This window comes from Cryptomeria japonica, chromosome 9 (genome assembly GCF_030272615.1).
Source record: "Cryptomeria japonica chromosome 9, Sugi_1.0, whole genome shotgun sequence".
NCBI classification, from domain to species: Eukaryota; Viridiplantae; Streptophyta; class Pinopsida; order Cupressales; family Cupressaceae; genus Cryptomeria; species Cryptomeria japonica.
The window spans coordinates 493,810,007-493,826,919 of NC_081413.1; the positions used below are offsets into that span (position 1 = coordinate 493,810,007).

The following is a 16,913-nucleotide window of genomic DNA, read 5'->3' on the forward strand; positions in this document are numbered from 1 at the left end:
CCGAAAGGGTTTCTGTTAAATGATGATGAATTTTGTGTGTCGATTGAAGAAAGCCCTGTATGGTTTAAAGAAGGCTCCTAGAGCATGGCATTCAAGGTTGGATAAGTACTTGAAGGAGCAAGGATTCAAAAAGGGGAGTGCTAACATCAATCTATACATCAAGGCAAATGGAAACCACATGATCATTGTGGTTGTGTATGTAGATGACATCATTTTTGGAGGCAACAAAAACACTCTTTGCAAAGATTTTGCTAATCGGATGTAGTCAGAGTTTGAGATGTCAATGCTTGGAGAGTTGACATACTTTCTTGGTTTACAAATATCACAACTAGATAAGGGAATCTTCATCTCACAAACCAAGTATGCAAAGGACATGCTAAAGAAGTTTCAAATGGATGACTGCAAACCAATGAGTACCCCCATGGTGACCGAAAGCAAACTGAGAAAGAATGATGAGTCACCGGTAGTGGATCAGACCTTGTATAGATCCATGATTGGCATTTTATTATATCTAACTACCTCTGGACCAAATATAGTGCAGGCAGTATGGATGGTAGCTTGATTTCAAGCAACACCTAAGAAATCACATATGAATGCAGTTAGTAGAATATTCAAGTACCTGTAGGGGACACTCAATTATGGACTATGGTACCCTAAACAAGGGGAATTTACCTTGCAAGCATACATAGATGCTAATTGGGCAGGCTGCATTGATGACCGAAAGAGCACAAGTGGTGGTGCATTCTTCCTAGGTGACCAATTAATCTCGTGGCATAGCAAGAAGCAGGATCTATTCTCCCTATCAAATGTTGAAGCAGAATACATTGTTGCTGCCACATGTTTCTCTCAGGTGCTTTGGATGAAGAAGACCCTCAAGGACATACAAGTGAATACCTCTGATCCTATTTCCATCTGGTGTGATAACTCAAGTTCCATCAACATATCAAAGAACCCAGTGATGCATTCAAGGACAAAGCATATGGTCATCAAGTATCATTTTCTCAAAGAGAACGTTGAAGGACATGAAGTAAAGATGAAATATGTCCCTACAGGAGAACAAGTGGCATACATCTTTACCAAACCATTACCGGTAAGCACTTTTGAGTACTTAAGACACCAGTTTGAAGTTGTGTCACCTGCCTCATGCACTTAAGTTTGTAAGGAGATATATGGTTCAAGGGGAGTTCATAATAGTATCTATATCTCTTGAACCACATGTTGATCACAGGGAGAGTTCATGATTTTATGTCTCAGTACCAGTTGTAATCACAAAAAGGCAATTGGACTAACAATCTAACAAGTTAAGTGTCAAAGGGGGATAAATCTACCAGTGTGGAGACTTGCAGGTGTGTTGACATCAATGACAAAGGGGGAGATTGTTGGCATTAGGTTGTCATTGATTTCAACCACTGACCATTCCATGACAATCGGTATGGAATGGTCACCGGTGAGTAAGTAGTGGTGACCCGTATGGGTGAAGTAAGTAGTGATGTCAACCGGTATGAAGGATGGAGTGTGTAAGAAGATAGAAAAGGTATGTTATCAATACACATGAAGTGCAACATCTACTAGTAAAGCAGGACCACCGACAAGCAAGCAAAGAAGCAAAGAAGAACAAAGGGATGTGATCACCAATAGACAAAGAGAAGTATAATGCAATTGATAAATGGACTTAGTAGATGGACTAGCATGTTTTATGGAAGGCTAATTTGATCCATCATCAAAGAAGAGGTGATCAGGTATGAAGGTTCACTGATGAAGTTAGGAAATACCGGTAAGGTGAGTTGAACTGGTAGTAAGTCTTGGTCGGTGAAGGATGTTAAACCGACTTTGTAGTCTGAGCATAGGTGGATGTCGACAAGGATGACAGGTGGACACTAGGTGGTAAGCACACAGAAGTCGGTGAAGTGTTCATTGACGTGGTAGTTGATAAGCGGGTCGACATTAATGAAGAACCCACAAATCATGGGATGATGGCAGGATGTTGCAGCTCGAGGAAGACAAAGAGGCAAGATGATTGATTGGATTCTGTAGGACAATCCGATCCTTGTGGCTATTGGTCGAAGGAAACAACTGAATTATTAAAGGTGATGTACAGTGAAAGGTCAAAAAGCATGTTGTAGACATCTAAAAATAAAAAACATGCATTTGAAGGCAAGGATATGGCAATGTTGATTGATATGTTGTAGATGATCATTCCAGAATAGTAGATCCGATCAAATTTGATACCGATTGAGTTGGTAGAGGAAAACCCTAGCACACCATCGTTTGAATGTTGCTTTTGGCGGGAACCCTCGAATATAAATATGTGAACTTGAGACTGAAGATGGTGTTGTTGAATGCCAGTGTGAGGAGAGTGAGTGTCTGAGCAAGCAGAGAGAAGTTAGTTTGAGAAATATCTCACTGAAAATCAGAGTGTTTGAGTTTTAGCAAGTTGAACCGGTGAGAGATTCTAACCGGTAGAGATAGAGTAACTAGTGAACTGTTATAGTCTTAACAGTCAAGCATACCAATAGGGATTGAAAGGTTAGGAACGCATCCAAGTGTGGTATTGCGTAGGGTGAGGTTCAGAGAAAGAGAAGAAAGGCATCTAGAGTAACTAGTAAGTGATCAGAGAGAGCAATCTGATAACCGGTAGTGGAAGTACCGGTGAAATAGAGGAGGTTGGTAAACGATGGACATCAATTGATCAATTGTTGCAAAGCTCATTTCCAACAAGGTTCTATTATTGCATTAAATTGTATTTCATTATATTACACCGAGTTGGTGCTTGGTGCAGGGGTTGGTGCCCTAAATCAATAGGGGTTGGTGCCCTAAATCATTGTAATCCATTGTTTTATTGTGAGGCTAGATTGAAGTAGTAGACTCTAGCAACATTTCTCACCGAGGCTTTTCCCATATTGGGTTTTCCTCGTATATCTAGTGTTGTGAGTTGTGCTTTTGTGTGTTTGCCTTTTTGATATCCTCTCATATCTTCCCGGTTTGATTTCTTAGTGCTTAGGTTGTTAACTGATACTCAAATCTTAGTTTAAAAGGTAAAGATTTATTAGGAACCACTAATTCACCCCCCTCTCAGTGGTACATTGTGTTCAACAAGCAGAGGTTGAAAACCTTAAGGAAATGCAACGTGAAATGTTGTACCTTTACTACGAATCTCCTTGTCTTGAAGTCTCATGAAAGGTTAATGTTACTAGGTGGGAGTTGTGCATGCCTTCACACAAACTTGATCATGTATGTCATCTTGAATGCTTGAATACTTGATCTCTCCTCTACCTTCAAAACGTCTTATTACAAATTAGGATACAAGAGATGTTTCAAATGAGGAGGTAAGATTTTCTTTTGTACTCAACCTCATAAAATTTGTTGAAAATTTGAAAAAGACCAACATTGGGAGTAGTTTTCTACTCATCGTTTTTTGACAGTTAGAGGGTTCAAATTTGGGCCCCTTTTGGCTGGACTATGGTGCTAGGTGTCATAGTCTAAGGGGAATAGGGTACTAGGCGTTGTATTCTAGGGGGACTAGGACACTAAGCTACTTAGATTAGACCTCCTAGGGTGAGATTTGGTTAGGGTGCTTGAAAAGGTGTTGAATATCCAGATTTGGCACTTAAATGAGCACAATTAGTTAGAATTAGGGGTAAAAGGGGAGAAACACCAAAGTGAGTCCTAAATGAGTATGTAATTGTAAGCATATACAATTTACGACACTACAATAGGTATTTGAATTCCATATAGTGTGTCTTCAATCATGTTCAAACACCTTTGAATCAATACATAAACCCTAACTACAATCAAGACAATTCCCAAAAATTTTCACTCAATTGTAGGTCTTATTAGTTCTTTTCAACACCACCTAATTTAGGTACATGTAGTTGAACAAATTTATGAAGAAATATGACATAGAGTTTAGGGTCATCATTACAGTTTCAAGGCCACAAGATTCCACAATTTTAAAGACTATTTAAATTCATATAGTTCCAACCTCTAATGAAGCATAACTTATTTCCAATTTATCAAAACCTCACTATTGTAAATTCTTAAAATAGATCACAAAAGATATATTACAATAAAACATTTCTTATGACACATAAAACTAACAATACCTATACTTCTTTATCAACTTTACTTTTTATTTTAATACATATTTTAGTTCTTATTAGTTCTTACTGAGGCATAATATTGCATTCATTCAATTTAATTTTTCAATTAGTTCAACCAGTCAACTTTTAGAATTAAAATTTTTGAGCAAAAAGTCAATAGTTCAAATTTATTTTATATTTTATAAAACTATAAAAATATCATTTTTCTTTATTTCCATTGATCCATATTGAAAATAATAGGTAAAAAGCTTGATTTTATTTGTGTAAAATAATATATTTATCTATTGTATTAATTATTTGAATGACATTACTATTATTGCATTGCACATGTCTATTTAATTTATTATTAATGTTGAAACATATATTTATAAAGTACATATATTATCTAATTACTACTAACATTATAGCCAAACCATATTAAATGCTCGTCATTTTGTGTTGTCATTTCACTATTTTAGCATTTTTTATTGCAAAATTTTCCCACTGTTTTTCTTTTCCTTTTACCAAAAGGTTTTTAAAAATATTGCTTAAACCTCCTACTGGATATGGGAGTATTTTTAATTGCTTTAATTTTGCTTTTACCAATTAGAATTATATTAGTCTATGTTGAATTTCTGGATAAGATTGTGTTTTTTCAAGAAATTTAACATAGACTAATATTACAGATTGTGGAAATATGATAACTTTAATAGAATTATATTATAATTAAGGTTTAATTTTTAAATTTTTATTTTATATTCGATTTTTTTATATAATTAGAATTAATTAATTAAATATTAATAATTTTTTAAAATAAAATATATTACAATTGTGTTTGTTATTGTAATTATTTTTAATTAAAATAATATTATATTTAAGAATTGAATTTAAGATTAAGTTTAATTATATATTTTTAATAAATTTAATGATGAGTTATAATTAATAATATATAAATATAATTATAAAAAAAAAGATTTAAACCTAGAATTTTAATTATGTAGAATGACCCTGCAACACAATGGTATGTTGCGAGCCTCCTCTGTGGGAGGTCGGGGTTTTGAGCTCACTTGAGCCTCCTTGCTCCATTTGAACCCCACCCAACTATGGTGCACGAAGGTGATGTCATGGACTGGCTGCAGGCTGTCGACATGAGCGTTTGACCATGACTGCTAGCGTGGAGGTGTTAATACCTCTTGCATTGGTCCATCATTTCCACTCCACACAGATTGAGGTAATGATGTTGATGATGGTTCATGTAGGGCTCTTGTCGCCTTCAGAGGTGTTAATGCCTCTTCGCACCAAGCATAGGTGCAGGTGTGTATGGCATGCGTGGAGGAATTGGTGGTTGGTGCTCGCATGTCCAAGCCCAGTGAGAACAAAGTATGCCGGAGTGATAAGGTGTGTGCGTCAATGGAGAGATAAGAAGTTCGCGCCATGGGAGAGATGAGATCTTTCGAAGAGATAAAGGAGTCCAGATGCCTCACACGAGAGATAAGGTGTTGTCTGGGTGTGGCTGGGTGTGGAAGACTGAGCAAAATAAAAAAAATTAACTATGTAGATTAAATTATAATTATAATTATATAATTTTTAAATAAAGTAGAATATGTTTAATTAATTTAAGCAAGACCTAATTTTGTAAAATAGAATTAAAATATAGTTAGAATTAGAATTAGAATTGATATTATAGAGATTGTTTTATTTTGTAATTATTTAATTCAAGGGTTTCAATATATATAAAATATTTTTATAATTTATTAATTATTATTTTTAAATTCAAAATAATTATAAAATATCTATAAATATTTAAATCAATTATATTATGATTGTAATCTTAATTAATAATTATTTCAATTGTTTTAATTAAATAATTTTCCATTAGGTTAGGCAATTATAATTAATAATTTTAGGGTAATTATAAACTCACGTATTGACAAAAAGCAAGTGATGATGCACATGAAGAAAAATATATTTGCACCCAAATTTATGTGATAGAAGAAATGCTCTATTGGTAGTAGCAAAGTTTCATATCAATGTTTCCATTGGATCTCATCAATATCTACAAAATAAATTATATGAAACTTATACATATAATTTTAATTCATATGATAAATATAAAATTTTAAATATAAGAATAAATTAATTTCTTATTTCCCTTTTATATTCCCCCCTCTCTCTCCCCCTCCCTCTCCCTTTCTTTTTATCTAATTATATATATCTCATTATCTCTATCTCTCCCTCTCTGTCTACATATCATATCTCTACATTTCTCTCTATATATCTCCATCTCTCAAGTTTCCTCTCCCTCTTTATAGATTGATCTATCTCTGTCCCCTTCTTCTATGTCTCCCCATCCTCCCCCCCTCTTCTCTTTCTCTTTCTCTCTCCCCTCTCTCTAGCTCTCCACATATCTCCCTCTCTCACTCTGTCTTTTGTCATATACCTCTATCTCTCCTATCTCTCTCCCCATTTCTCTCTCCCTCTCTCCATCCCTATTTTTCTATCTCTACTTCTCTCCACATCTCTCTATCTTTATCTCTCCCTCTATCTCTATCACTCTATCTATTTCTCTCCTCCTTTCTCTCACCCTATATCCTCATCATTGCCTCTATCTTCCTCTCTCCATATTTCTTCTTCCATCTCTCTATCTCTCTATCTCTCCCTCTCTTCACCTCTCTCTATTTATCACTTCCTACATCTATTTTTATGTTTCTATCTACCCCTCTCTCTATCTATTGCTATATATCACTTCCTATATCTATTTTTATATGTCACCACATAAGGCCCTAGGTTTCATTTATTCTACATTAAGGCTTTATATTTATTTCTTTCTTCTTTACCTTTCTCTCCAAGATTTGATTAGAATTTTATTTCCTCTTTCATTTCATATACATATACCTTTCTAGGGTTTATAACTCATAAAGTGACCTTAGTTCCACCCACCCTATCTACCACTGATTTGACCTTTTGGCTTCATTTGATTATTAGCTAAATTTATGATTTATGTTGATCCTTACCTCACTCTTATATCATTTCTTCATCTTTAGTAGGGTTGAGGCTTTTATGTTTTCAACTCTCAATTAACCACACTATTGACATTGCATCTCTTGTTTAAATTATTGACATTGCATCTCTTGTTTAAATTTTTCTCTACATCTAAATTAATTAAACTATTACATAAAGAGTATCTATTTGTCATTTAACTCTATGTAAATACTTCGAAGGAAAATAACGAGGATATTTATCATTGGGTCAATTGTCCTCGTTACAGATCTCTTTGAAGGAGAATAATCAAAATGAAAAATTGAGTCAATTGTCGAAGATTGTCAAAGTCCTTGTTAAAAACTCCTATCCTACTCAAAAGTTTGCAAAGGACACAATTATTGCTCTGTTGAAATTCCCGGCGGCGTACCTTACAAAAAAATACTGACAATGTTTCTTAATTTATGTGTCCATAGACTTTAATTAGCAATTGCAGGAGTAGTGCCTGCAACGGTTCGTCGATAGGCGAGCCTGAATGTGTGGGATGACTGTAGAGAGTGGAATGCACGAAGAACTCTAATAATTTTGCAACTGAATGTAGCAGCAGATAAGAAATCGAACATTATATGTGAACATAATTTGTGAACATAATTTGTGAACATAATTTGTGAACACTATTGTAGGTGATGGTTTTAATTATATTGTATAAATCTGTTACAAGAAGTTGTCAAATATATCTGGAAACTCTTATTAAGAGTGAACTATCTGATGTGTAATCATTAACAAGAAAGTGTATAGGAAACCTTAAAAGGCTTATAGACAGTGAAATAGTTGTGAAGAATGAATCCTGCAAGGGGGAAGTAACGAAACGAAGTGAGTAAAAGTGTGCAATAAATTATATATAAAAAGTGTAGATGATAGATTGAGAAAAATTGAATATTTTAACTTGTAGAGGAGAGGCTTAGTTTAATGTTGCTTACCTTGGGTGAAACGACTCTATTTTGTAGAGGAAATGATTGTGGAATTAGAGAGCCGAAGTGATGTAAGAGTCATCTATGAAATTCTGGAAATCGAAAGCAAGAACATAACTTAGAAACTCTAATAAATGCTAAAAAATTTATAGTAGTGTGGAAGAGATAATCCAAAATGAGAAGTAAATATACTTAAATGTAATGTTACCTGTTGGGTCTTTTAGTTGTAATGTATATACGGAGCAACTCCAATCTGTTTGTTTAGCGTCTCTCTGTAATAGCAAACAGAGCAGCTCAAATAACATCTGCAAGTCATTCTATAAGCTTATACAGAACATGGCTGGATGTGAATTAAACAGTAAGGAATATACGTTTACTATTTGCAGAGATTATAGTAATTGATAGAAGATCTTTAGAACATAAAAAGTTCAAAATTCTATGTACCTAATTTTGCTCCAACCAAAACTCAGTTACCCAACTGCAGGAAAAATGCAATGATGAACTTTTTCTATTAAACTAAAAGAGTTGGTCCTGCATTGCAAAGGGTGGCATTAGAATAAAACAATTTGATAAGTTGTAGAAATAATTAGAATTAAGAGGATAGAGATAAATATAACTGGTCACTTTTTAAATGGAAGCAAAAGAAAGCATAAGTACCTTTTTTTTTGTTGACAGTTATTTGTGCAAGACAAAGGACATAAATAACGAGCTTTTGTAAAGTTATGAGTCCTAGATATGGCCATTTTTAAAAAAGTGAATTCAAGGTAGAAATGAGTATGTAAAATTGTGAAGCAAAGAATCAAATGTTGTTAAAACAGATGCAAAGAACAGTAAAGAGTGGAGAGTGAGTTAAACATACCTGGTAGAGCTGGATCGCTGTTTTATAAGCTTATCTTAGTAGAATGAGCATAGCAGAGAAGGAAATAGCAAACAACGGAAGATGTATTCAATGACAACCAAGCTTAATGTGAAAGAGGTATGCAAAGTTAGTATTAATTTATGTAAAAGTGTTTCTGAAAAAGATGGAAATAAAATATAGTATGAGCTATACTTACAAGAGCTAGCAGCAAAATGGTAATTACTAATTTGTTATGATAACTGTTAAGTTTTGCTCTGTGGAGGGTGAGAGAACAATTCTTTAAATTTGATTTGAGAGTTTAGGAGAGAAACTTTGAAAATCTCTAAATACCTAAGCATGTCTTGGTAATAGTATAAAGGAAGATGACAAAGAAGGTGAAAGCTATTATAAAGTGGTTTGGTTAATGAAACATCTATGTTGAAGAAAATGAATAAAACGAAGAGAAAAGTAATGAAAAATGATGTAAACAAAACAGGAAAGAGTAAAAAATGAGCATCGTCTACCTTTTTACTGTTTGTATTTTGTTCAAAAGGTAAGCGCTGCAATAGTGTGTATAGCATAGGAGAGAAGAGCTACGTAGCTTGTCTCCCTAATAACAAGCAAATCAGTTAGAGATCATCGGCGAGACATTGTAGAGAGTGGAATTGGGGGATGAATTGTCACAGGGGGGTGAGTGAAAGAGTAGTAAACACATGAAATGTTTGAAGGAGCATTTAGAAGTAGAAAAGACATCAAATAATATAGCCTACGAAAGTGAAGCAACAACATAATTGCATCAAAGACAAGTTTAATATTGCAAAAGAGTAAAAAATTACTGAGGTAGAAATGCTACATTATTAGAAAAACATTGATTGTAAACAAAGAGTGTAGTTTTTGAAATTGAGGAGGTAAAAGAGAGCCTGAATTGATAACAATGCTTAGGTAGTGAACATATAAGCGAATACAAGAAGATTAGTGATGTTATAGGTTTGAATCCGGTTACCTGTTGTGCTTGAGTTGCACTATGTATATGAAGCATCTCCAATGTAAGCATGGTGTAACTCAGTTACTTAGTGTAGGAAAATGTAATGATGGACACTTTGTATTAAATTATATCTTACAGGTGAAAAGAACAGTAAACTAAAAATCATTAAACCAGAATGGACAGCTTGATAGAAGTAGATAGATATACCTTTTTTAGGGGTGCAATGGCGGAAGTGGGTGGTGGAATCGTTAAATGTGAAATGAGAATGCAAAGAGAAGACAACATACAAAATTGTTGGCATACCTGATAATGTGAGGCAAAGGTTGAACGTTGTTGTGTGTAGAAATTGTAGGTGGAGGAAGAAAAGTCTTTAATGAGGGTGTATGTATGAACAACAAGTAGTGGAACAGTAGGTAAAATGGGCCCTGCAAGAAAAGAAGTGACTTTATTTATCAAATGCATACTAAAAATGAAGAGAGTGCAAAAATTTAAAAGGAAAAGGGTGGAGTGCAAGCGAAAGTGTGGAGTGACATACCTGATGTTGTTGTTGATTAGAGTTGTTGGTTGGGGGGTGATGTAGAAATTTGATTGGAGAGAGCAGCCAATTTGTTTTCTTCTTTCTTTCTGATAGTTGTATAAGCATTGCTTTGTAATTTTGAGTACCTTTCAAAAGTGAAAGGCAGGTCTATTCTTAGATCATGAAGAGATTTCACTCGTGACAGTGCAGTGAAGGTCAGCCCTTGTTTTTCAACCTTTCTAATATCGATTGTTGCTTTGTCCAAAGTGAGGCCTTGGGATTTGTGAATAGTAAGAGCCCAAGCCATTGCAAGAGGGAGTTGAGTGCGACTACCTTGAGTAATAGGTGGTATAAGGACAAACTTTGGATTTGCATTGTCCCAATGAGGTCCAGTATAATTTTTGAACTCAATGACCAGGTACTTTGGTAAGTCAGGAGGTTTAGAATCTGTATCATAGACAATGGATTTGATTTGTCCTAATGATCCATTGACCAAACCAACTTGTATCCATAGATTAGCAATTAACATTACTTGTTCATTCATGGAGAGGAGTATTTCTGAAGGGAGTTGCTCATCATTATCATATGCAATGTTCATTTTCCTTGGAACTTGGGCGAGACATCGTGCAACAGGCAAGTGCAATTGTTTTAACATTTTAGTATTGTGGTGTTTGGTTGATGCATTTGTTGCAAATAAATGAATTGAACTGTCAAAGTGCTTGTTATGATCAACAAGTAGTTTAGTAGAGGATCGAGACATAAGAGCTTCCCAATCTATTTGGAGCAGATTGGCATTTCTAATGTTCTGCAAGATTGCACGAAATTGTTGTTGGATAAATGATGCATCTTGCTATCAGAAACTTGTATCTAAGGTAACCACAGTTTGGAAGGAGCCCCATAATACAAGGGTTGTAGAATGTGATGCATACAAAGGCTTGTCCATCACTGGAGGTAGTTGGTCGAGGTCTCCTACAAGGATGATTGAGATACCTCCAAATGGTTTGTGTTGTCGGTGAGGGAATGCTTGACACAATCTGCTGTCAATTCTCAAAAGCAATTTAGGACCCAAAAAGCTCATCTCATCAATTAGTATATATTGTAACTGTTTGTATTGTTCTTGGAAGAACATAAAATATTGTCCTGTCAAAGGTTGCATATCTCTAAGGGGGATGCGCAGGGCAACATGGATTGTTGTTGCTTGGATATTATATGCAGAAACGTCAGTTGGGGCAAGTAAAAGCAAATGATTGTGCTCTAGATTTGTGGAAAGGTTAAGTTTGTTTCTAATGCATTGTATCAAATATGATTTGCCAGTGCCTGCAGTGCCTTGTATAATCATACAGAGAGGAGGTATGGGTTGATGAGATGCATAATGGGCAAGAATGAGGTCAAGTACAAGTTTTTGTTTTGCTGCCAAGGGGAATGTAGCAGTGGTAGAAGAAGCTAGTTGGAGAAGGGTAGGCTAGCAATTTATTTTATTTGTGGAAATGAAGGCAACAACAGTAAGATGAAGTGGATCAGTGGGATGAGGTTCACTCCAATCGAAGTTAATATCGTAATCGCATCTACCCAACATTTGGAGATCATTTATGTTGATTTTGTTAGAAGCGCCCATTTGTGAAAGGTACTCCCATTCATACTGATCTTCATTGTGTGAATGCAAGAAAGAATCACCGTTAGAGTCTGCATCATTCTCTATTGTGCATTCTTGTTCTATTCCACAAATATGCCAACGTGTGTAACCATGCATGTACAATAGCTTCCAATTTGTAATGATTTGGTCTGATGATGTACCTATATATGTTGGAATATGACGAAAGGGTTTGTACAAGAGCAGCTCACTCCAACAATAGGCTTCAAAGTTGTCATCAACCTCATTTGGAGAGGTTTTAAATTGTGGGTAAACATTGACAATTGCTTGTTTTTGGAGTTTTTGCCATTTATGCTTCTTACGTTGGCTGTTGTATGAAAATTGTTGTGTTGATTGTATCAACGAGATTTTTTCCAATTCAATAGGTCTTTCCATATAAGCAAAAATATAAGATTTGCAAAGTTTGGCATTGTCATTTTGATCAGCAATACGATGGAGGGCCTTCCTACTAACATTAAGGGAGACAAAATGTCGGCTACAACTGATCAATGGCAGTTTTTGCAACATATGGCAAGTTTCTTATGCGTTGATGTCTCAATCAGCAACTATCCCCATCATGAATTTTTGGTATGCTAGCAAGATGGTATCTTGCGTATTAGTTGTAGCAACTATTTTATTTAGCATGTCAACATATCCTTCTGAATTTTGTTCTGTTTTTTAAGCATATTTGGAGATATATTGCAAAACAGCCATTTTGGAACAAACAGGCTAGCAATCAACATTTGCATGCCATATTGCCAGCATGATTGGGCTGTGAATATTTAAACGATTATAATTTCTTGTTGGTTCATAACATGGCTTGCGGTCAGTATCAACAATCAGTGTTGAAAAATCCTTCTTGGGCCAAGGGGCTCTATAACGACAATGGAGGGCTGAGCCTTTTTTTTAAGCAAGTGTGAGCAGAGCATTTTGTATGTTGTTGAACAACATTGACGAGTTCCTCATAATCAGAGAGAGGGTCAGCAGATAGAATTTGGTTTGTATCAGCCATGCATGGATCAAATAGTGAAGCAGTGTGAAGTCTATTGGCTCGGGCAACTTGGTTGCGAGGATTCCATGTTGTAACATACCTATCAAAAAAGGACTTAGCTGATTGCACAACATCATAGTTAGACCAGTCTAAATTGTCATATCAGGTGCATTTGGCAACCACAAAAAGCCATGTATATGTGCGGAGCCACGATGTTGTCATTCATACCTATACCAATGGTCTTTTGATTTCAAAACTTTGTCAATAATCTCCTCATGGAATATTGTGAATCTAAATTGTAAGAACAACGTTGTAACGTGTGGATTGTGGACAATGTTTTGTATAAAAATTTTCTTTGTGGATTGGAATTTTGAAGAGGAGTTAGCTGGAAACAATTTATGTAGCTCTGGCCATTTGGTATCAGCTGCACTCAATGTGAAGAACAATGTAGGTGCTCCCAATTAGTGTACCATTGTAGTGAGATCCTTGCAGGATCTTTTCCAATAAGCTCTTGTGCCTCGTAATGAAGCTGCAAAATGCATTAATTGGTTTGGCAATTGATCGGATGGTGTAGACTGCAACTGTTCACGTAAAGCTTGTAACATAGTCGAGATGGAGTCTTCTAAGTTGGTCCGTAGGAAAACTGAAGCTGACTGTTGGGAACGGTGTCTTATTATTAGATTGTAAAGATAATATTTGAACCTAACATGTTGTCCAAATCTTTGGTCATGATATCTTATCAAGTACAAAGCATATTCGTGCAAGTGAACATGTTTTGTCCTTGGTTGGAGTGGCAATGTAGATCCGCTTGGGAACAATGTTGGGAAAGCCATAGCAAACAAGCCTTCAGTGTTGTATTCATTAATGGGTGAGCAACTTATTTCAGGCCAAGCTGCAACATTTTGATCATCCTTATCTAGGTGCAATATCTTTTTAATGGCATCTAGTTCAGGGGTTGAACATGGCAGCTTTGGGATGACTGATGATGTGGTCTGTAATTCAACTTCATCATCATTAGAGAGTTGCTCTTGTGTTGGTGAAGGAGGCTGCAGATCAAAGGAATTTGGAAGGGTATGTAAAAATTTAGATATATCGGTAGATGTTTGTGGCAATAAATCAGCAGCTACAACGTCAATGATAACATCACTGTAGTACTGGTCATGTTGAATTTTGTAATTCAATGCATCCATAACATGGAACTTATTTAAATAACAATCATATTGTTTTCCTTTGAGATTTATCCTTCGAATAATCACAATCTCCAAATGTTGTAATTTGCGTGGCAAAGTAGTTGCTATTTCTGAAATGTCTTCTGGGAAATTAATGGTGTGCACTATATATTTGTACTGACCACCCCTGGCATGGCTAACTTGCAAAATAGGAGCAATCCTTGCTATAAGCATCTCTTCTACTTGTGAGAGTCATTTTAAAACCATGGGTTGTTCACCAAGGTCCATATTGTTTGTAATAGAGAATCGGTGAACACCCTTCTCGTTATAGCATCTTGCGCAAATGACATCAAGTCGAGTTAATTTGACATGCATACCAACATACTTTTCTTTGTAGATTGTACATATGTGTAGATGCGACAAGCCATCTATTCTTGTCTGAAAATAAGCCAATGCATGTGTAAATGTAGAAGATCTGAAATGTTTTGAGATTGGTGTCACTATAGCAATAGACGTTGCATTTGTTTGTTGATCAATTGGTAAAGGTTGCTTGTAGGGTTGTTCATATTGTGTGGCCAACTGGGTGAGCACAATTGAATGTGGCTGGAGCATAGCTGAAGGATGTGTTTTAGATGAGGCTAGCAATATGTGAGGTATGGGAATACCTGAAGAGTGGGTTGCAACTAGATTTGGCAATGGCTGCAAATAATTGGAATCCATGTTTTGATTAAGGCGTTTGTATCGCCACTTTATAGAAATTTCTTCTCTATGTTTTGCATAGTAGATCCTATTTTGTTCTTTCTTTCTAGCTTTTTTCAAATCTGATATTTGTGGAGCAGGCTCTTTGGAGATCTGAGAGAAATACAAGAATGGTGGTGTGTTAGAATGAGAAGCTATAAAGGGGAAAGAACAGGTGGAGGGCTATTGAGTGTGCGACACATATGGTTGGGAGCATATTTGTGGTGCAAGAATCCAAAATGTAGTGTAGAGTCTTCAATCAGTAGAACCCCAACTCCCTTCCAATGGTTCTCCACCCTCCTCCGCCGATTGAAGATGAAGGCAATTCTATTGTATGGATAGCCTAATGAGAAGGGGTGCAGTCCGGTGAAGAGTGTTTATGGAAGGGTGTGTACGAGTGTGGTTGTATACTTATATGAATATAAACGGGATACAAGGGCACACATAAATGGTGCAGTGCATTTATGGGAGGGCAGATATAAATGGGGTTGTTTAGATAAGTGGAAGGACATATGGACATACCTTGTTATGTATATACATATATATGCAGTGTAAAATAGTATATAGTTACATGTGTGCATATGTAAATACATAGATAGACGAGCATACATATGTATATGCACATACACATATGCATATATACCTGCATATATATATATATATATATATATATATAGTCACATATATATAGTTTAGGATAGTATATACTTACATATGTGCATATGCAGATAGATAAGTATGTTAAAACATATATGTATATGCACACACACACACACACACACACACACACACACACACACACACACACACACACACACACACACACAGAGTGCAATTCTATTGTATGGATAGCCTAATGAGAAGGGGTGCAGTCCGGTGAAGAGTGTTTATGGAAGGGTGTGTACGAGTGTGGTTGTATACTTATATGAATATAAATGGGATACAAGGGCACACGTAAATGGTGCAGTGCATTTATGGGAGGGCAGATATAAATGGGGTTGTTTAGATAAGTGGAAGGACATATGGACATACCTTGTTATGTATATACATATATATGCAGTGTAAAATAGTATATAGTTACATGTGTGCATATGTAAATACATAGATAGACGAGCATACATATGTATATGCACATACACATATGCATATATACCTGCATATATATATATATAAATAGTCACATATATATAGTTTAGGACAGTATATACTTACATATGTGCATATACAGGTAGATAAGTATGTTAAAACATATATGTACACACACACACACACATATATATCTTTGTGTGTGTGTGTGTGTGTACAAAGAGATATGTGTGTGTGTGTGTGTGTGTGTGTGTGTGTGTGTGTGTGTGTGTTTACAATGATTTATTTCAAGAAGGCAGAATACATGCAGTTTAGAATGCCAATCTCATGCCATTTGATGGGCAGGTTAGAGGAACAACCATTATTAAGCAACAACAACAATTTAACATAGGATTTTGCACAATACACATAGTAGAGTTATCAATATGGACATGAGACATTTTAATCAATGCCTTTGTGAAAAGTGGATTCGGGGTTTTTAAAAAAAACTGAAAGAATTACATAATGGTGGGAAACCAAGATATAGACCACCAAATGTTTGAAGAAAGTAACTAATCTAAGATATATATAAACAAAGATAAATAACAAGGAAATAATTTTTTTTTTGCCAAAACACTTAACACAGATGTTGATTCCTTAAGCAAACGTAAATAACAACTATAAAATGTGTAGGGCTCATAAAGAACAGGAAGAACCTATGGGAGGGCTTGAGGATTTCTTAGAACTAATCATTTGAAAAGAGATGGTAGCAAGCACAGATGTGGGCAACCGTGTTTTTAATTTCCGTTTTTTTCCCGAAAATCCCATGTCTACATCAAATTAGTAATTGACTATTTCATAGGGAAGTTAATTTTCCAACAAGTGCTTACAATATAACAAACTTATAACTGAGTAATTTGCAACCATTGCCATTTTTTATTTGGCAAGATT

General features: G+C 35.4%; 1 protein-coding gene across 1 annotated transcript; it reads right to left on the bottom strand.

Annotated features, from left to right (window-relative positions):
* Window positions 1–13,451: 13,451 nt before the first annotated feature.
* LOC131858462 (uncharacterized) lies at window positions 13,452–14,393 on the bottom strand. Its single transcript, XM_059211702.1, has one exon. It carries the CDS (start codon window positions 14,391–14,393, stop codon window positions 13,452–13,454), a length of 942 nt encoding a protein of 313 aa, XP_059067685.1.
* Between the last annotated feature and the right edge of the window lie 2,520 nt (window positions 14,394–16,913).